Source organism: Megalobrama amblycephala, linkage group LG5 (genome assembly GCF_018812025.1).
Source record: "Megalobrama amblycephala isolate DHTTF-2021 linkage group LG5, ASM1881202v1, whole genome shotgun sequence".
Classification (NCBI taxonomy): domain Eukaryota; kingdom Metazoa; phylum Chordata; class Actinopteri; order Cypriniformes; family Xenocyprididae; genus Megalobrama; species Megalobrama amblycephala.
The window spans coordinates 41,667,312-41,690,791 of NC_063048.1; the positions used below are offsets into that span (position 1 = coordinate 41,667,312).

The 23,480-nt window shown below is 36.6% G+C and overlaps 1 protein-coding gene across 1 annotated transcript in view; it reads left to right on the top strand.

Moving 5' to 3' along the window:
- zgc:174356 (uncharacterized protein LOC100137120 homolog) overlaps positions 1-22,209 on the top strand; it is a 47,235-nt gene extending 25,026 nt beyond the window's left edge. Inside the window, exon 7 of the mRNA XM_048192340.1 lies at positions 21,906-22,209. Coding sequence (XP_048048297.1) covers positions 21,906-21,957 — 52 coding nt within the window. The 3' untranslated portion in view covers positions 21,958-22,209. The remainder of the gene's footprint in view (positions 1-21,905) is intronic.
- Positions 22,210-23,480: the final 1,271 nt, after the last annotated feature.

Genomic DNA, 23,480 nt, shown 5'->3' on the forward strand with positions numbered 1-23,480 from the left:
CAGTAATAATGTGAAATACAGTTTTATTACAGTTTTATACAATGATGAGCAAAATCATTATGACGAGTCACAGGTGAAGCAAATATCGTTGATCATCTCCTAATAAGGCCACATATTAAGGTCTGGGTAGATTAGATGTTAAGCAAACAATCAGTTCTTGTAACCAACATGGCATGGAGACTGGGTCAGAGTATCTCTAAAACGACAAAGCTTGTGGGGTTGCTCCCAGTCAGCAGTGGTGAGAATATAGCAACAGTGGTCCGAGGAGGGACAAACCACAAACTGGCGACAGGGTGTTGGGCGCCCAATGCATGAGGGCAACAAAGGCTATCTCCTCAGGTTTGAGCAAACAGAAGGTCTACTGTGGCACGAGTCACAGAAAATTCTAATGATGGTTATGGGAGGAATGTGTCACAACACAGTGCATCACACTGCTGCGTATGGGGCTGCATAGCCACAGACCAATATAATGCCTATGTTGACCCCTGTCCACCTTCGAAAGCCTACAATGGACTCGCAAGCATCGGAACTGGACCTTGAAGCAGTGGAAGAAGGTCGCCTGGTCTGATGAGTCCTGTTTAGCTTTACATCACTTGGATGGCCGTGTCCATGGGAAATGCACCCTTCCACACTACATTTGAATAGTTGAGGAACATGGTGAAGAGATAAAGGTGTTGCCCTGGCATCCAAATTCCCCAGATCTTAATCCAACTGAGCATCTGTGGGATGTGCTGGACCAACAAGTTCAATCCATGACAGCTACTCCTCACAACCTACAGAACTTGAAGGATCTGCTGCTAACGTCTTGGTGCAGATACCACAGGACACCTTCAGGGGTCCATGCCTAGGTGGGCCAGCACAGATTTGGCAGCACAAGGAGGACCAACAGCATATTAGGCAGGTGGTCATAATGTTCATTGGTGTATATTCACCAGCCACTTTATTAGATACACCTGTTCAACTGCTCGGTAATGCAGATATCTAATCAGCAAATCACATGGCAGCAACTCAATGCATTTAGGCATGTAGACATGGTCAAGATGATCTGCTGAAATTCAAACTAAGCATCAGAATGGGGAGGAAAGGTGATTTAACATGGCGTCATTGTTGGTGCCAGACGGGCTGGTCTGAGTATTTCACAATGCATGTAGATGGGGAAGTTGTGGCCTAATAGTTAGAGAGTCGGACTTGTAACCCGAAGGTCACGGGTTTGAGTCTCAGTAAATTTAGGAGGCGGGAGTGAATGAACAGTACTCACTTCCACTCTCATTACCCACAACTGAGGTGCCCTTGAGCCCTCCACAGTCACCAGATCTCTATCCAATAGAGCAAGTTTGGGATGTGGTGGAAAAGGAGATTCACATCATGGATGTGCAGCCAACAAATCTGCAGCAACCGTGTGATTCTGTCATGTCAGTATGGACCCATATCTCTGAGAAATGCTATGAAGAATTAAGGCAGGTCCAATGCGGTACTAAAAAAAGTAATAAAGTGGCCAGTGAGTGTATATATGTTCATTCTACAACATAAATGCATTTAAAAATGTAAGTTGCTATGGTTGCTTAAGTACACATTATTCCTCAAAGCAGGCAGTATTGTTGGCAGTTTTCAAACATTCATATTAGCTCATCTATTCAGCATTTGAAAGGAATAAATTAGGACTACAAACTGAACAGTTCTATTCAAAGTATAGAGCTTTCACAATACTTGTTAAAAAAACAGCTTTACAAAGAATAGTGCCTTCAACCCCCGGTGAGCAAGTCAACTCCACAATGGCAAGGAAAAACTCTCTAAGATATTTAAATTGGCAGTTGATGAAGTCCTTCTTCTCAGTCTGGCAAGCTAAATGCATAGATGTGTATATACTGTACATGCATATATAAATGTTCATTTGAACAAATGTTCATCCAGCTACATAATATTTATTATAATTATTAATAATTCTAATCATATTATTTATAATATTGGCTAATTTGTTTTTCAAATAAATGTCATGATCAGTATTCTCCTATTTTTTGCTTCCACAATTTACAATAGTGCCTCAGATATACAGTGTGATTGTTGGCATGGCAACTCTTGTGGTCAAATGGGATCACAATTATGGTCCAATTTTAATGTTAATTGCTTGCTTAGTGTCTGGGATAATTGTATAAAATATTTGTTTTTAAGGTAGTAACAAAATGGAGCCATGGTTTAATTGGAAATACCGAAAACTAATGATTATTTTAATAGCTGGTTAATAAGATTCTCACACAAACAAACTGAACCACATTGTCTTTCAAAAATATTTGAATGACCTAACTACTGAATCAGGGTTGTCATCTGGGAATATTGTCCCAGGCCCATTGTATTCCTCTGTGGTATACAGTAGTGTATCCCAGTGGTTCTTAAAATGATAGTCCAAAATGAAAGATCTGTCATAATTTACACACCCTCATGTCATCCTAAACCTGTAAGCATTTAATTCTTCTGCAGATATATTTGGAAGAATGTTGGTAACCAAACAGTTTTGGTTTCCACCGACTTCCATTGTATGGACAAAAAAATACAATGGAAGTCAAAGGGAACTGAAACTGTTTGGTTAACAACATTCTAATATTCTAATATGTCCTTTGTAAATGATGACAGAATTTTATTTTTTGAGTGGACTCGCTTTGAGATCCAGATTTTACATTTGAAGTCAACTGCCAAATCAACATGCAGCAAAATTGTTTATTGTACATAAGAATTTCAAAATATGATAAAGGTAACTAACATGATATTTTAATGCAAAGTTCTCATTAATATTGTATGCTGCTTACTGGATGCACAACACATGTAGTAGGCTTAAAGGGTTAGTTCACCCAAAAATGAAAATTCTGTCATTAATTACTCATGTCGTTCAACATCCGTAAGGCCGTTGTTCATCTTTGCAACACAAATTAAGATATTTTTAACAAAGGTTTCTGTCCCTCCATAGAGATCTAATACAACTATCACTTTCAAGGTCCAGAAAGGTGGTAAAGACATCATTAAAGGTGCCCTAGATTATGTTTTTATAAGATATAATATAAGTCTAAGGTGTCCCCTGAATGTGTCTGTGAAGTTTCAGCTCAAAATACCCCATAGGTTTTTTTTATTAATTTTTTTAACTTTCTATTTTGGGGCATCATTATAAACGCGCCGATTTTATGCTGCGGCCCCTTTAAGTCCCGTGCTCTCTGCCCACAGAGCTCGTGCTTGCCTTAAACAGTGCCTTAACAAAGTTTACACAGCTAATATAACCCTCAAAATGGATCTTTACAAAGTGTTCGTCATGCATGCGTCGGATTATGTGAGTATTGTATACTGTTATATTGTTTACTTCTGATTTTTAATGAGTTTGATAGTGCTCCGTGGCTAACGGGTAATGCTACACTGTTGGAGAGATTTATAAAGAATGAAGTTTATGTTTATGAATTACACAGACTGCAAGTGTTTAAAAATGAAAATAGCAACGGCTCTCTTGTCTCCGTGAATACAGTAAGAAACGATGGTAACTTTAACCACATTTAACAGTACATTAGCAACATGCTAACAAAACATTTAGAAAGACAGTTTACAAATATCACTAAAAATATCATGTTATCATGGATCATGTCAGTTATTATTGCTCCATCTGCCATTTTTCGCTATTGTTCTTGCTTGCTTACCTAGTCTGATGATTTGGTTGTGCACATCCAGACGTTAATACTGGCTGGCCTTGTCTAATGCCTTTTATAATGTTGGAAACGTGGGCTGGCATATGCAAATATTGGGGGCGTACATATTAATGATCCCGACTGTTACGTAACAGTCTGTGTTATGTTGAGATTCGCCTGTTCTTCGGAGGTCTTTTAAACAAATGAGATTTATATAAGAAGGAGGAAACAATGGAGTTTGAGACTCACTGTATGTCATTTCCATGTACTGAACTCTTGTTATTCAACTATGCCAAGATAAATTCAATTTTTCATTTGAGGGCACCTTTAATGTTTCCATGTGACTCCAGTGGCTTAAAGTCAATTTATGAAGCGACGCAAGCGAATAAAGTGGTCACATGGAGTACTTTTCATGTTGTCTTTTTATACCTTGAAAGTGATGGATGCACTGTGTAGCTGTCTATGGAGGAACAGAAATCTCTTGGATTTCATTAAAAATATCTTAATTTGTGTTCTGAAGATGAATGAAGGTCTTACGGATGTGGAACGACACAAGGGTAAGTAATTAATGACAGAATTTCCATTTTTGGGCAAAATAACCCTTTAATATGTGTTTTACTTTGAAGTATGTCTGCATCTCCTCTGATTTGATTTTTATTTAGTTGGAGAAGATGAGAATGACATATTGTGTGCTATAGCATAACATAAGAACTTGCATTTGTCATGTGGAGAAATACAGAGGATGGCAAATTAGTTATTGATCCATCTCTTGCGTATTCTTCAGCATTTACAATGAGAGAGGGATGAGCTTAATACACTTTAACTCATCTTCTCCACATGAACTGATGTGACCACTACAGGTCTAAACTCAATCTAGGGATTAAGATCTAGATTTAAATAATTGCTTAATGTTTTCTAAAGCAAAAGGGCAATACTTATCATTAGGGGATGTCATCAGTATTGCAGAAATAACACTTCACTTTTTAAAGGTTAGTTCCCCCAAAAATACAATTTCTGTCATTAATTACTCACCCTCGTGTCGTTCCAAACCCGCAAGACCTTCGTTCATCTTCAGAACACAAATTAAAATATTTTTCATGAAATCCGAGAGCTTCTGACCTCCATAGACACGCATGCGTCGTGATGCTCCTGTACAGCATCGGCCTATACTGAGTCGGCATTCGGACGTAAACACGGAAGCTCTGCACTGCGTTCACTACGTCAACAGCATAGGAGAATGACAGGGGAGAGAATAAATTGTTGAATAAAATCATTATTTTGTTTTTTTGCCGCACAAAAAGTATTCTCGTCGCTTCATAACATTAAGGTTGAACCACTGCAGTCACATCGACTATTTTAACGAGATGTCTTTAATACCTTTCTGGACCTTGAAATTGGTTAAGATATTGCTGTCTATAGGGAGGTCAGAAAGCACTCGGATTTCATTAAAAATATCTTCATTTGTGTTCTGAAGATGAACGGAGGTCTTACGGGTTTGGAACGACATGAGGGTGAGTAATTAATGACAGAAATTTCATTTTTGGGTGAACTAACCCTTTAATGTAGTACTTTAATGTACTTTGTACTGGTTTGAGGGTCTCAGACTGTAAATTAAATGTCTTGTTTGTTAATCAAACACTTTCTTCTAACAGAGCAATGTTTTACAATAATGTGATGGTGATGATGGCTCTTGATAAACGCTCTAATGGTCTTTCCATTTGCCGTTAAATGGACAGATACCCCATCTGTCCACTTCTATCAAAACACATTAATATCTCTGACTCAACCTGACTGCATTATATATTATTAGAGCATGGTGCAAGCAACATCAAGGTCATGGACTCAATTTCCAGGGAAGCATGAAGTGATACAATGTATACCTTTAAAGGTCCCATGGCATGAAAATGTCACTTTATGAGGTTTTTTAACATTAATATGAGTTCCCCTAGCCTGCATATGGTCCCCCAGTGGCTAGAAAAGGCGATGGGAGTAAACCGAGCCCTGGGAGTTTTGCTTCGCGTTTGAGAAAATAAAAGCTCAGACGGCCCAATCTGGAATCTTCCCTATATGTCGTCATAATGGGAAAGGTTACCTCCCCTTTCTCTGCTTTGCCCGCCCATGAGAAAATGAGCTACAACCGTGAGATTCGTTTTTTTTTTCCCTCGAGAGACATCATGCCTTGTAAACGAGCGAAGCATGGCAGGTGCTCAGTGTCTGGATGTACATGAACACTTTAGTATTTTTTTAGTTCCTTCATTCGAGTCTATGAAGAAACAGTGGGTTAATTTTATTTTCTCTGGTAATACACCGATACAACTTCCCATAGTTTTGTATGTCTGTGCCACACATTTCACCGACCACTGTTTCCTTGATGTAATTGTAATAAGATTGTAAAAACTTTTAAGATTTATGAAATATAAAATATGCAAACAGATAAATGATGTTGGCATGGTAGCACATTTTCCACAATGGCACCTATCCGAAAAGGTATTTGTAATAATGGCAGAGGTCTGACTAATTTAGTTGCGCTGGTTATTGTCTATAGCTGATATATATATATATATATATATATATATATATATATATATATATATATATATATATATATACACGATAGCATATCAGAGCAACATGAAGAGCCAACAATGTAGGCTAGCATTAGCTACATGATAACTGTAAGGGCATACATAAACCAACTAAAGTACCGTATCCAGACACAATGTTTTAAACTAACCATTCGGAGAGGTCCTGCTGTAGCCGCTGAGCTGCAACTTCTTCATCCGGATCAGATTCTGGGTCAAACGGAAAAGCTTGAACGACTGCGTGTCTACGAGTCATTGCGATACATCCACTGTCAACATTAGCGCATGGTACCGTGGCCACGAGCTGGTTAAGGCCACACCCACCCTCGACCTTGCCCCGCCTCTCTCCTCCTCATTAGCATTTAAAGCTACAGACCCAGAAATGGCACGTCTCGAGGAAAGCTCATTGTGGGACTGGCTTGTAGTGGCTGAAATTCTGCACCAAGGCTGAATTTCGGGATAGAGACTTCAGATACAGTACTAGGGACCACTTAGGCCTATATAAAAGCATACAAAAAGTAGCATGTCATAGGACCTTTAAGGCAAATATAAGTTACTTTGAATATACAGTAAGCATCTCCAAAATGCATACATTAACAAAAGTAGTTTTTAAATGGGCATATCAACTATAAATATCTCCTTATAAAGGATCATGTAAAGTTATAGTAAAAAAAAAAAAAAAAAAAAAGTAGTTTCAAACACACAAAAAGATATTTTAATTTTTTTTTTAAATTGTCCATACAATTAAAATCAATGGTATCCATAGTTTGGACTTTCAAAATATATATTACTTTTATATATTGTATATTATATATATTTTTTTAATTAAAGGTGCAATATGTAGGATTTCTGTCTGCTAGAGGCCTATTCAAAACAAAGGCATAGCTTGATGACGCCAAGTTTGAGCGCGGAATCTTGGGACATGTGGTCTTCACCTCACAGACTGTGGAAAATATGAATGAATGAATGAGGCATTTATATAGCGCTTTCAGATGTACTACTGTACACCCAAAGCGCTTTACAATCATATCAGGGGTCTCTCCTCATCCACCACAAGTGTGCAGAATCCACTTGAAATAATCGGGATAGGACTCAGGCAGAAATCATGTTCATGGATGTGATTATTAACGTTACTGCAGTATGAAGCAGAGCAGGACTGAGTGTTGTGGGAGCTGAACGAGGAGCTGGAGCGATTGCGCAACACACGCCTCACGAGCAACAGAACTTTTATTATGCCGCAGTCGCTGCCGCCGCTTCTGCTTTTCCGGTCATGAGTATGAGGTAATGCAGCTCTGTTTATCATATTAGATACATTTGAGTGTGTTGAAAATGTTATAACGTTACTCTGTGCGTTTGCTCGGCAGCTGCTGTGAGACACTGCAGTAAACTAGATCGATTTTACAATATCATATTAAATGCTGGATGGCTTGTGTTGCTAAATGGCATGAAATTAATTGTAAAACATATTGTATGATGGAGAAAATGCTGTATTACTGTTACTAAAAATAAAGCTGCATCTGATTATGCTATGTTAGCTACTTCACAAAATAGTGTTTTTCTCTGAGGCGTGGTAAAGCATGAGACTCGCAAAAAAAAAATCAAGAAAATTTAAACAATGAGAATAAACGTGTTGAGCTATATAACAATAATTAGTTTGTCTATAAATATATCAAAACAGTTGTTCCCTTGTCTATTAAAACATGTAATATATTAAAGCGTCTTTGGTGTTTCCATGGTTTCTACAAAATAAAAACCGAAACCGAGGGTAACACGGAAACCGAGGGTAACGCGGGTATGACGCAATTGACAGGCGACTCCTCACACGTCCCGTATCCTTGGTTAAAACTGCAATTTTCTCACGATTTACAAATAGTTGGAAACATTTGGGATATTGTAAGTACTCAAGTGAACAAAATATATAACACTGGCCTAGTCGTTTTTGGATATTTTACTGCAAAATTCTTACATATTGCACCTTTAATTACTAATTAATACTTTTTTCAGCAAGGATGCATTAAATTGATCAAAAGTGACTGTAAAGACCTTTATATTGTTACAAAAGTTTTCAATTTGTTTCTTTTTAAACTTTCTGTTCATCAAAAAAATCATAGTTGCATCATATGTATCATAGTTCCCAGAAAAGTATTAGGCAGCACAACCATTTTCACCATAGATAATTGCACCAAATCAGCATATTAGACTGATTTCTGAAGGATCATGTGACACTGAAGACTGGAGTAATGATGTTAAAAAATTCAGCTTCACCATCACATGAAATAATGTTTCTTAAAACACATTAAAATAGATCACAGTTATTTTAAATTGTAATTATAAATCACAATATTACTGAATTTACTGCATAAGAGACTTCTTGCCAAAAACATTTAAAAGACCCCAAACTTGTGAACAGTTGTGTAAATGATGGCAGAATTTGCCTTATCCTTCTTTTAAACATTTGACAAGAAAAATAAAATAAATATATGAAAGTAACAGTCATCCATTATCCCAAACCAAAACTATTCCAGTGAAATCCATGAGTTTGCGGACTGAATCTGTGCAGTCTGCGTTTTATCTCTATTATCTTCAGTTCATTGATCAAAAAAGATAACCTGCTATGCACAAAGTACTATCACAGTAATATCCCTTTCAAGGGGTTCCTCGAAAATCTTTGATCTAACAGAGCACTTGTCAGGTTGGCAATAAACAGCTCTACCGCCTCCATTATCAGCCTTCAAATTGATTCTGACGTGCATTTGATGTTCTTCCTCAGACTATATAATTAAGTGATTGTCTTTGGTAATGAAGGCATTAAGTAATGTACACCTGCAATAAAGCCTGTGTGTGGTGGGTAGTGAAGTGTAGCGTGGTTATCACACCCAGACTGTAATTACACCACTAATGGGCTGTTCCCGGAGGCAGTGCCCGCTCAGGGTCGCGCAGTCTCTTCTGCGTCCCGAGCAGCCCGCTATTAAACCTGTGCAATTCAGAGGAAGACATACGGTCCTTAATCCATACTTAATCCATTATCCTGCAAGGAAATGATATGTGTCCAATCAGAAATTGCAGGCCGTCTTGTGAAAACTCAAATTACACCCTTTGTGAGGCTTTTTTATTTGCGATGAGTGAGTCTGAGCATGGCATCAATAAATGCAACATCGGCTCGTGCCTCTATGAACATTTTTGTAAAACTCTTAAAATATACCTGATGAGACACAGGGCAACTATATAGGGCAAGAGACAGTTGGCAGCAACTAATCAGAGAGGAGCAAATCTATTGCTAACCCAATAAATACCTTATCATAAATACTTGTTAGGCACTTTATTTCAACTTTTCATTTTTATTAACTATAATTGCCTTTCTGATCTGATTTGTGATAAGAAAAGGGAGAAGAGCGAGTTTGGCAAAAGGCGGATTCGAACCCACGTCGATCGCGTCAAAAGCTACATTCACATGCCAGCCTACACCACTACAGATAATGCATCTTTTTAGTATTTAACTGAAAACATTCAAAGGCTAAATTACAGCCTGTGCACATTGAATTGGACACCTGTTGGTATTTTAAGCATTAAATGAGGTAAATTCCCTGTTTTGTGTTGACACATGACAACTTACCAGCATAAAAAGATATAAGTTCACTCTCTTTTCTTCGCTCCACTGCCGCTGGGAGGCCACCATCTTGTTTGAACTTTTTCTGAAATCTCCAAGCAGGTCACGTGATCCGCTGCTAGCATTCTGACTGGAGGATCTCAAAAAATTGCCCACGACCGATCTAAAGTATCCAGATATAAATTTGTTGCTCATTCTCAATGGGAAAGTGCCCAAGCAACATTGCTCAAAAATTTGTCTCATGTATCATCACCTTCAGTGTCTGAATCTCCTGTCTGTGTGACACACATACACTCATGCACAGAGAAAGCCGCTTCAGACAGCGCGCTGGCCGCATTGAGCTCTCTTTCATGCTTGAATGGACAAAAACACAAAATTATGCCAAAATGCCCGTTTAGTTGAGTATATATCCTTGTAAGCACAGTCTTAAATGAGCTAAATAAAGTCTTAAATTAATATAAAATGTTGTGAGAAAATTAGATGTTTCAGATCCGCGTCATGTGCATCAGATCTTAAAGTGACAGCAGCCTAATAAACCTACTGCTGCAGAAAACTTTGAGATTAATTAGTTGATTTTTTAAATCGATTGACATATATATATATATATATATATATAGTGGCATGAAAAAGTATGTGAACCCCTTGCAGAATCTGTGAAAATGAGAATTATTTTAATAAAATAAGAGGGATAATAAAAAAATGCATGTTATTTTTTGTTTAGTACTGTCCTGAGTAAGATATTTTACATAAAAGATGTTTGCATTTAGTTCACAAGACAAAACAATAGCTGAATTTATTAAAATAACCCCATTCATAAGTATGTGAACCATTGATTCTCAATACTGTGTGTGGTTACCTGATGATCCATGACTGTTTTTGTGTTTTGTGATGGTTGTTCATGAGTCTCTTGTTTGTCCTGAGCAGTTAAACTGAGCTCTGTTCTTCAGAAAAATCCTCCAGCTCCTGCAGATTCTTCACATTTTTCAAGCATTTTTGCATATTTGAACCCTTTCCAGCAGTGGCTGTAGGATTTTGAGATTCATCTTTTCACACTGAGGACAATTGAGGGACTCAAACTCAACTATTAAAAAAGGTTCAAACATTCACTGATGCTCCAGAAGGAAACACGATGCATTAAGAGCCGAGGGGTGAAAACTTTTGAATTCAAATATCAAGGTAAATTGTACTTAATTTTTCTGCCGGGAAACATGCAAGTATCTTCTGTTGGTTCTGAAGGGCAGTACTAAATGAAAAAACAATGATATTTAAACAAAATAAGAAAAATTGTGACATCTTCATCCTGTTCAAAAGTTTTCACCCCCCGACTCTCAATGCATCGTGTTTCCTTCTGGAGCATCAGTGAATGTTTGAACCTTTTTTAATAGTTGAGTTTGAGTCCCTCAGTTGTCCTCAGTATGAAAACACAGATCTCAAAATCCTACAGTCACTGCTGGAAAGGGTTCAAATATGCAAAAATGCTTTAAAACTGATGAATCTGCAGGAGCTGGAGGATTTTTCAGAAGAACAGAGCTCAGTTTAACTGCTCAGGACAAACAAGAGACTCATGAACAACCATCACAAAACATAAAAACAGTCGTGGATCATCAGGTAACCACACACAGTATTGAGAATCAATGGTTCACATACTTATGAATGGGGTTATTTTAATAAATTCAGCTATTGTTTTGTCTTGTGAACTAAATGCAAACATCTTTTATGTAAAATATCTTACTCAGGACAGTACTAAACAAAAAATAACATGCATTTTTTATTATCCCCTCTTATTTTATTAAAATAATTCTCATTTTCAGAGATTCTGCAAGGGGTTCACATACTTTTTCATGCCACTGTATATATTTTGTTGTCTTAGTCTAGCATTTATTTGTTGTCGAGTCATAGTCAATATTGCCTTAAATTAATTCGAAATAGCCACTAATTCGCCAAAACGTAAAATAGTTACATACATCGTTATTACTGCCATGATACATACACAGAAACAGATTCGCCTTCATGTTTCTGAAAAAAAAAAAAAAAAGAAAAGTCTTTCTGTGCCACTTGCTGGACATTTTACTTTGAAAGTGACGCAATCATTTTGCAGAATGTCGCAACAGGCACATTTTCCAATGAGCCTGGGTAGCATAAACACATAAGTGGCTTGGGTTTGAACTTATGAAAAGCTGAACTTCCCTGCACTACTGTACTCAATTCCACTCTTATCAACATGAACAAGCTTTTCAGAGAATGTTAAATGACTAACCACTTGTTATTTCTTCATCGTCATCAGTGCCAAGAGCATCGCCACAGTTCCATTTCAGCCTTAAGTGACATTTTTATTTCACATATGTGTGTGTGCACTTGTGTGCGTTTTGGGATGTCAGTCAAACTGAGGAGGGATAGCAGAGTGCATGATACCTGACCCTATGGAATATTGATGAGTCTGAGGAGAGAGAGGGAAAAAAAAGAGAATATAAAAGAAAAAGTAATGACAGAGTCCGGGTGGGTGAGTAAGCGCAGTCTGCCTCTGTGGTGCCACTGACTCAAATCAGAGTTTACACAGGGACTCTGGAGACTGCAGACTTAAGACCGGTCTTAATCCATCCATCAAAGCCTCTCTCTCATTACGCTCCACAATTACCGGGACTACGAAGGGCTTGTCTTTTAAAATCTAACTTCAAACGGTCTTTTTTGTATTTAAGCGCTTAGGCCCTCTTTCTTTCTCCTTCATCTCTGGCCTCATATTCAGGATTTCGAATGTGATTATATCTGCTCAAACACCGTAACTAGAGCTGTACTGTTTGGAGAGAGAGTGTAACCAGTGGCACATGACTCAACATGGATGCAAAACAAGGTTGGATTTTATAAATCATAAAAACCGCACAATGGGCCTGTCACCTTAAGCCCCCTCTGAGTCCACATTTTGATGACGTAGTACCATATAGACTGCTCGGGCCAGTGGCGTGTCATTTAAGGCAGGACTAATGTGTTATTTAAAGGCTCCCACACACTACAAGGTAATCGGGCCAATTTTGGTCTCCCCTTCTGACAATCCTAAGTAAAGGGAACCCCGAGGACCAATGCTTTTAAAAATCTTTTAGTGTCGGCCTGGAGATACAAAATTGACATTCATTATTTAAAAAAAAATATTTAAAAAATTAGGTTTCTGTTTTACCTGTGTTAGTTCGTGTTTCCTTTGTCCCTGTTCATTATTTGTCATGGTTTCTAAGTGTAACAAGGCAGTCCATTGAAGGTGAGTTGAAGAACTTAAGAGCAGTTTATTTGATTAAAGGGGTTAGTGTGTAATGTTGCTGTTTGAGCATAAACAACATCTGCAAAGTTACAACGCTCAAAGTTTAATGCAAAGGAAGATATTTTGTTTTAGAGAAATCACTTTTTAAAGGTGCCCTAGAATCAAAAATTGAATTTACCTCGGCATAGTTGAATAACAAGAGTTCAGTACATGGAAATGACATACAGTGAGTCTCAAACACCATTGTTTCCTCCTTCTCATATAAATCTCATTTGTTTAAAAGACCTCCGAAGAACAGGCGAATCTCAACATAACACCGACTGTTACGTAACAGTCGGGATCATTAATATGTACGCCCCCAATATTTGCATATGCCAGCTCATGTTCAAGGCATTACACAAGGGCAGCCAGTATTAACGTCTGGATCTGTGCACAGCTGAATCATCAGACTAGGTAAGCAAGCAAGAACAATAGCGAAAAATGGCAGATGGAGCAATAATAACTGACATGATCCATGATTACATGATATTTTTAGTGATATTTGTCAATTGTCTTTCTAAATGTTTCATTAGCATGTTGCTAATGTACTGTTAAATGTGGTTAAAGTTACCATCATTTATTACTGTATTCACGGAGACAAGACTGTCGTTATTTTCATTTTTAAACATTTGCAGTCTGTATAATTCATAAACACAACTTCATTCTTTATAAATCTCTCCAACAGTGTGTAATGTTAGCTTTAGCCACGGAGCACTATCAAACTCATTCAGAATCAAATGTAAACATCCAAATAAATACTATACTCACACGATCCGACGCATGCATGCATGCATGCATGTTGAGCTGTTAAAGCTCCGCCCTCTTCTGGAAAGGGGGCCGGGAGCAGCAGCTCATTTGCATTTAAAGGGACACACAAAATAGGGGCAAATTTGACAAGCTATAATAAATGATCTGTGGGGTATTTTGAGCTGAAACTTCACAGATACATTCTGGGGACACCAGAGACTTATATTACTTATATATCTTGTAAAAGGAGCATTATAGTTCCCCTTTAACATGAAAAAAATACAAATTAAACAATGACTTGAACTTGACTAAACTTGAACATGAAACAAAACCAAAACAACAACGGTGGACTACGGGTTCATTAACGCTTCTCCACCAAAGTGTAGATTTACTGCACCACTACTAGGGCCAGCGGAGACGCATTATTTACATATGCCAACTTCTAACATCGCCAACTAATTCTGACCTCGCCTGGCATGCAAGACAGCGTTTTTAGTCGTTTTCACAGATCCATTTGAACTGGGATTGTTTTGAGAATGTTGTCATCTGTGCGCAAAACCTTTCAAAAACACAAAGGATTTTTTTCTTTTTCTTTAATTTTTAAGTACATTGTTGTCATGTAAACGTACCCTAAGTCTGTGCATTTCATTTTCAGTCTGTTCTCGTCTATGTTAAGTTAGTTCTGCATTTATCCTGTTCTCCTGTATGTTTGTTATTTTGTTTGAATTGTTAAATAAAGTGCCTCACAACGCTCATTGCTGCAACCAACCATGACAGCCTGATACAACAAAACCTGTCATTTACTCTCACTCATGTCCTTCCAGACTTTCATTCATCTGGAACACAAATTAACATATTTTTTAATATTCTCTCAGAGTTTTTGTCCATGCTTTGGAAGTCCTTGCAACCAAAATTTGCAAGCTTCAAAAAATTCACAAGACAGTTTAATCTAAGTCTTCTGAAGAGACTCGCTTTATGACGAAAAGACTGAGGGAAACAAACAAAGAAACACTTTTCATTGATAATCAACAGCATGTAACAAGCGCTGTTGATGCAGCTTGACTCTACGTACATGGCATTCTTTTTTAAAAGTGTTGGAGCAGGATAATTGTAATTGTGGCACAATAATGTGCCAAGATGTTTGAGCAGGTTTTCAGTCATCCATAATGTAGAGTGTGGGGTAAAACTCATCAAGAATTCAGAACTTACTAAAGATGTTTTGCTGCTCATGCATGCAAAAACTGGCAGAAAGCCTTTTTCTCACATTTGTATTATAGAGAGGTGCAATAAGGACAGTTTTTCATACTTCATTCACACAAATATGCATACATATACTGTATGTGTAAACATATACTGATCAAAAGTTCGGAGTAAGATGTTTTAAATGTTTTTTCGTATGCTCACCAAGGATGCATTTGTTTGATCAGAAATACAATAGTAATATTGCAAAATGTTATTTAGAATTTAAACCAGTTGTTTTTAGTTGAATATACACTACCAGTCAAAAGTTTGGAAACATTACTATTTTTCATGTTTTTGAACGAAATCTCTTATGCTCATTAAGGCTGCATTTATTTCATAATAAATACAGAAAAACAATAATATTGTGAAATATTATTACAATTTAAAATTATGGTTCTCTCTTTTAATATACTTTAAAATATAATTTATTCCTGTGATCAAAGCTGAATTTTCAGCATCATTACTCCATTCTTCAGTGTCACATGATCCTTCAGAAATCATTGTAATATGATGATTTATTATCAGTGTTGGAAACAGTTGTGCTGCTTAATATTATTTTATAACCTCTGATACTTTTTCAGGATTCTTTGATGAATAAACAGTTAAAAAATATTAGCATTTATTTAAAATAGAAATCTTTTGTAACAATATACACTACCGTTCAAAAGTTTGGGGTTAGTAATTTTTTTTCTTTCATTTTTTTTTAAAGAAATTAATACTTTTATTCAGCACTGATGTGTTAAATTGATAAAAAGTGATAGTAAAGATTTATATTGTTAGAAAAGTTTAATATTTTCTTTTTAACCTTTTATTCATCAATGAATCCTGAAAAAAGTATCACAGGTTCCAAAAAAATATTAAGCAGCACAACTGTTTTCAACATTGATAATAACTGAGTATCAAATCAGCATATTAGAATGATTTCTGAAGGATCATGTGACACTGAAGACTGGAGTAATGATGCTGAAAATTCACCTTTGCATCTCAGAAATATATTATATTTTAAAGTATATTAAAATAGAAAACCATAATTTTAAATTGTAATAATATTTCACAATATTACTGTATTTTCTGTATTTATTATTAAATAAATGCAGCCTTAACGAGCATAAGAGACTTCGTTCTGTGATGACAAAGCTGAATTTTCAGCAGCATTTGTAGTAGTGTAAATGTATTTGTTAAGCGGCATGATATAGTTTCAGGAAGACATGACTGACATTTGAAACCATACATAGAGTTTTACTAAACCTCCTGTGATCATTTAAACTGGATTTATTCTGTCTTTCAAAGAAAACAAATCCACAAGTTGGACCGTTATTGCAGAGCTTGAAGCTACAATGTGCATGGCAGTTGGTCAATACATTCCTCTTGTTTTAATTGTTTATTTATTTGTCGGTTCTACTGAAGAGATGTGTATTGGCGTTAGCCTAGAGGGAAGTACAGTGCTGAGACCCTTGGAGTAAATTGTGTGTCTGGTTACCATGGCGGCTCCATAAAATGAGTGTTGCTTTGCGCTCTGAATCTATAATGATGGAGAGTTCCAGTCTGGAGATTATAAAAGAGATCTGTGAGAGCCGTGGCCAAAATACACACTGCTTTGACATCTGCACCTCAGGTTTTGTAAGGCAACCATTTTTCATGTCTCAAAATTCAATTCATATTGCAGAACGTTGTTAAGATTAATGTTTGATGACTCTTGACTTTATTGGACAGACACGGGATGAGTATGTGCGATTTTGAATGCAGAGAAGACGGCTTTGGCATGGCTGTCTTTAAATATGCAAGACCCCTGAGACTTTGTTTGTTGTTTCTTGTTCTATTTTCATCATGAATAATTATGCTTTTTCTCAGCCAAAACAACAGCGTGGAAGTTTTTCAGGTGTAGGTTATCATGAACCTGTGAACTGGACCAAAATATGAAACCACACAGGCTACGTTTTAATAACATTCCAAATGTGCAGAAATTCAATAAAATTAAACCATTTTAATCTAATAATTCATTTAAATATAATGTAAGTTAACTTAATTAATCATTTAAATATTTAATTATTAATAATAACAGCAGTAACAACAACAACAATAATAGTAAATTATATTATTATTAAATAATTAATTATTGACAACCATACCACAAACGTCCATAAACATATTCCAAATAGGGGATTTTAGGGATTTATCGCATGATACAAAAAATAACATTGAATTTAAACGTGATTATCGCTTTTAAATGCTTAGTGTAATTATGAAATCGCAACGGCTGTGATTATTTTTTTATGCGCAGCTTGTCAATGACGTATGGCTCCAAATGCTAATCCATCTGAAAGCACTGCGACTTTGAGTAAAACCAACACGCGTCAAACATCTTTCCAGACACGAGAAGCATTTATTAACATCTTGTCCAACAAAAGACAACATTTGATAACATGTTTTTACTCCAAGGTGTTTACATGCCTGTTTATTGCGATTAACATCGGCGTACACAACCTAGTTTAATGCGAAGTATTTGTTTGATCGAAGTATTGCGTTTACATGAGGTAAATTTTAATTGCAATATTGCCAAAATCCCATTATAATCACATTATGAGGGTTATTATGCACTCAACCACACTCAAACCTGTCCTGTTACTATAGCTAACATTACAACAATAGCACGTCTTGGTTCTGTGAAACACAGCGAAACAAATGTTACTCACGTATGGGGCAGAAACAACGACCCTCAGCGTCCATTTTCAAGCCTTCCCGCTCATCTCCCTCTAATGCTGGAAAGCTTTTCTAATATTAGCACGGGTCCTAAAGCTCTTGTCTGATCAAAAGCCTTCTTTTTCCAGCGATATTCCTCTGGCCTTTTGTAATGTCTCTCAGCCATCTCTCTTTCTACAGTCTTTCTTCAAATCTCTCTCTCGTCCCCCATTATGAGTGGACATGCCCCCGACTGCTGATTGGCTCAATCTCGCTTCTCCTCCATAATGGGTGGACACGCCCCCTACTGCTGATTGGCTTACTCTCTCTCCTCCCCCATAATGGGTGGATATGCCCCCATACTGCTAGTGTGTTTTTGTGCTTGGTTCGATTTACTTTCAATGTTTCTCAGAAATCGCTTACTGGACCTTTAAACATCATCAAAGGAACAGTTTTCCCTCACGACTGTATTTCGAATGTGCTGAAATGATGAGCATTTCTGATTTTGCAATTAGTGTGCTATTCAGACTCAGACAATGAGTTTCAACAAAACTTTGGGACAACGGCAATGCCAGTGACCAATGTTTACAGCTGTACTCTCTCATTAAGCATGATAATAAAGGCCTATCTCACTGTCTGCCAAAAGCCAAATGCATTCGGACTGAGCCGTGTGACACACCTGCACTCTGCCTGACAACAACAATTAGCTGTCCACACTGCAGCGCACTCAAACCCTCCGCAGAATCAGAAGTTTAATTAGCGTCATTCAAGCAATGTATTGTTAAAAGTCTCCTTTCGAGATTGCATGTGGAGGGAATGGCTTCTGCATATTTATTATTGACCCATCCTAGAATTAAAAACTATTATGCTCGTTCTTATATGCTCATGCCTGGAAAGCAAACCTAGAATATTTATCAGGATATGGAGATGGACTTAGATTAATGTGTCTGAAAATAGGAGAAAGTGCTTCTCTGATTGCATATTTGTGAACTGCAAGCAAAAGACTAATTCACCCAGCTGTTGTTGTCAAAAGTATTAGTCAAATTTATGGATAGTCCTTATTTAATAGCTTGACATTTCTGGCATTCTCTCCATTAGTATCTCCTTTTGTGGAAATCACTTCAACCTGGTTACACTTGGATGTTGTAACCCTTCACTTTTACAGATTAATAATTCATGTCCTTTCTAACAAGATACACATACAAATAGTGTACAGAGTCTAAATATATTGTGTAAAGGAAACAATACTAGTGTGTTGGGGGTGGTTGCTAGGGCATTGTTATGCAGTTGCTACGGTTTTTACCAAGGATATTTTGAGTGGTTACTTACTTGCTCGTTCCTCAAGTCTCTATGATTTCCTGGTCATTATTTATGGCTCAGGTCGATCTTTTGATGTAAGTATCCAGTTGCAAACAGAAAATAAATAGCACACCTTTCCTCAATTCAAACCCCTAACCATAAGTATGACCAAAACGCCATCACTAATAATATTTGTAATATAATTTAACATTAACACATTCTTTACATTAACAAAGATTAAATAATGTAATTCATTTCTTAACATTTACTGAATGCTTAACATTTGTTAATGCATTAGTTAACATGAACTAACATTAAATAACACCTCTTTAAAACATTAATCTTAGTTTGTTCATTTATATTTCTTAACATTCAAGGTGTATGCTCTGTGTTAACATTATTTAAAACAGTAGTTATCATGAACTAACAGTATTTTGATAACAAATAAACCTTATTGTAAAGTGTGACCTATTTCACCATTATTTTATGTGTTACTAGGATCTTTGCTAACGTTATTCAACAGGAAAAGTGAATTTAGGGGTACACTGGATCTTGAAAATTGCATAGAGGTGTTGTTCATTATTAGTTCATGTTAACTAATGAATTCACTAATGCTGACAAATTCAGCTATTAATATTAAGAGATACATTAATATATGTACTTAGCATAATGCTTTATACAGTTATTGTTCATTGTCACTTAATAATCCGTTAACTAATGTTAACAAATACAACCTTATTGTAAAGTGTTAACGTGTTAATAAGTTAATAATGCAAATAGAACTGTGCGGGTGAAATACCAATGGTAAACATACATATACATTTATTCAAAGCCACTTATGAATGCAATCAAACTGCGGAGGAAATGAAACCTGTGACCTCGCTTTCCATTGAGCTACAAGTAAAGACTCTTTCCACTAGTGAAAGCCACAGAGGCAGGAAGAATTTGGTTTGCCCTTGACAATGCATAAATCTTCATATGAATTATGAATGGCCTATTTATGACACCTGGTGGCCTGGTGCCATTCCTAAGCCAACACTGAATTACACATACGACAAGTTATTATTAGGGATCAACCAAGCACTGATTGTAGCCGTTAGTGTTTTTCTTCTTCTTCCGCTCTTGAAGTCTATGGCAGCTCATAGAAACGTTTTGCGGTAAAATGATGAAATTTAGCACACAGATAGAGGACAGTCTGAACATTAACCAGAGAAATTTTGGAGTCTCAATCCCTCTCAATCCCTCAAATTTGCACTTATGTTTATGCTAATAACTTTTAAACCATAAAGACTAGAAATTAATTTTTCCTCTGATTCCTCAGCTCAAGACAGCTCAAGCCATTTAGAATTTTCTGAAAAACTTACTTTTTCGAACTCCTCCTAGACCATTGGTCAAATTTTCACCAAAATTGGCTCAGATCATCTTCATACCATGCCGGCATTAAGTTATGAAATGCATTTTGATTAACCAAACTGTTCTCGAATAACGCATCTACAAATTTCATGGCATGGTGCCAAGCTGATTCTAAAAGCTGTAATCAAAGTCCCTTTCAAGGATAGTCTGTTCACTCGGCGGCCATATTTGCAACGCCTCCAGACATCTATTTCAGGCATCCAAGACCAAGACCTATCTATTTGAATTCTGAAATCTTAAAAACTGCTTGTTGAACTCACAATTAAACATCAAAACATCAACATTGTCAAAAAAGCTTTTTTTTCAGGCTAGATGAGCCAATGCGTACGTGCAGTCCTAAGCACGAGTTTAGGTTCCATGGGAACCGGAGCTTCTAAAAGCAGATACAGTGATGCAATGACTTTACCAATCAGTGATTGGCTCTTTTACTTAGAAGGCGGGATGTATTCCGACATATTGCACGTTGCAGTTTCTCCCATTTGATAGTCTTTAGTCTTTGCTGTAACTCAGCATATTGACACCAAACTTTGTATGTGTCATTTTCACCTCACACTGACCACACCATATCAATATGGTAACAGCACTACCTACTGGTCAAAAGTGATAAGCAATAAAATCATATTAATAGTGATTCATGATTTTTCAGCCATTTGCCTAAAATAATTGAAAAATGTCTTAAAATACTCTTTGTTGCTGTTAATCCGATGCAGCCAGCCATGCTTTAATAACCCATTGTTTGTTTTTTATACTTGGCCCCTTAACTGCTTAATATATGTTTTGTTTTTCCCATTTTATTATTATTTTTTATTTTGACAATGAAGTATTTCTATTCTCAAATGGGTTCATTATACATAACATGCCATCTGGCCTTAAAAAGTTATTGTAAATCTCTAATTGTTCTATATCTACCACTAAATATTGGGTTCAATCTTTTGGTCATCTTGTTTTCTTTCAATTAGCACAGGTTTTGTATTTCTTTTTGGAACGGATTGACTGTAGGCTGTTTTTTTCAGTTGAATAAGAGTGAACTTTATTTCCCACAAAAACTAAGGTGCATAAGCTCAGATCAGTGAGGCCTGTGATCAATCAGTTTCCAAAAGAAATACAAAACGTGCTAACTGAAATTTGGTAAAAAAAAAAAAAATTACAAAAATTATCAAAACATTTTGGCAAGATGTTGTACCCTGTGTGTTCAAAGTTAGTAGATTTTAGTCCAATGCAAAAACATTAACTAGCACTTTTAGGAAAAAAGAGAATCCTCTCACACACGTGAGGGTTAAATCACCGGAGGGAGGGTGGTTTTAAAAAAGAACAGCAGGTATATTATCAAGGAAGAGTGGAATTCTGTGGCAACTTCTCTTATTGTGACATGTCTCTCTGTTGGCTTTTAGGTGGATTAGCGAGATGCCCGCCACTCATCCTCGCCTTGTGCTTTCAGACTGAATCTCCTCCTTCTGGGTTATTCTTCCAGCACAAAGTGGATCCATGATTGGATATTCTACGCTTTTCTGTGACAAACTGATCTTCTCTAAAAGTCAAACTAAATGCTTCTGCATTCTTTTTTTGTTGTTGTTGTGAGAAACACACCACTTAGTGGCACCTATTCCAATGCAAATGAATTTGTAATGTCACTTCACATTGATTCATTTGTAATATATGTAAGTACTGTATAATAAATATCAAACTACTGAATGACTTCATGCAGCAAAGACTTTTCTTGAGTTCTTTAGGGAGCTACAATTCACTAAAGTCTGGCTGAGCATGTGGTGAGAAAGCATTAATAACCTCTAAATAAAATTAGAATGGTGAAAGGTCAACTCCAGAATTGGAAGTAGTAAATGAGAATCGCTGCCTGATAAGCCAATCACCACAATTAGACCGACACAGGGTAGAATCCTGAAATCATTCGACAATTAAATGTATTTCAAGCCACCGTGGAAAGCTGAGATAGTTTAAAAGCATTTCCTCCATTAACTGGGCCACAGACGTCTCTTTGTAGCTCTTCATCTCAGAAGTCAGAGTGGCAGAAAACCATATGGGCTCTGTAGTCAACCGCAAAACTTCAATCAAAGGTAGCCTGTTGGGGAAGGAGCTAAATATGGAGAGAAAGATTAAATAGGAAGTTTGTTTATGGACTTTTGAAAAGGAATATTTATTTTTCCAAATTTACATAAGCGTGCCATGAATGAACACAGATGCTACTCATGGTACATAAGCTTTACATGTACAAGCCTTTTTAAATCAACCAATTTCACTTCTGAAATCTGACATATTTCCAAGTAAAACAGGATATTTATTGGGAAAAATGTTGAGAGGGAATTGATTGGATAGTGAAAAGTGGCCTATATTGTTACAAAAGATTTCTATTTCAAATAAATGATGTTCTATTTATCAAAGAATCCTGTGGGGAACAAAATGTACCCTGGTTTCCACAAAAACAGTAAGAATCAGAACTGTTTTCAACATCGATAATAATAATAATACATGTTTCTTGAGCAGCAAATCAGCATATTAGACTGATTTTGAAACTTTCAAACAGTGGTGTTATTTAGGATCATCTGTTAAGAATGTAAATAGGGCCAATTTTGGTGTTATGCTGACTTTAAAAGGATAGTTTGCCCAAAAATGAAAATTACCCCATAATTTACTCACCCTCAAGCCATCCTAGGTGTATCTTCTTTTAGCCAAACACAATCAGAGTTACATTAAAAAATCCTGACTCGTCCAAGCTTTATAATGGGAGTGATTGGAGGTTTTTGAAGTCCAAAAAAGTGCATCCATCGAAAATAAAACATACTCCACGTGACTCCGGGAGTTAATAATGGCCTTCTGAATTGAATCGATGCATTCGTGTAAGACAAATATCCTTATTTAAAGTAATGAGCTTCCAGCGTGACAGCCATATGCATTCGACTTGCATCTAAAAAACGTAAACTTCCACAAAGTAGTACACAATGACACAGCCT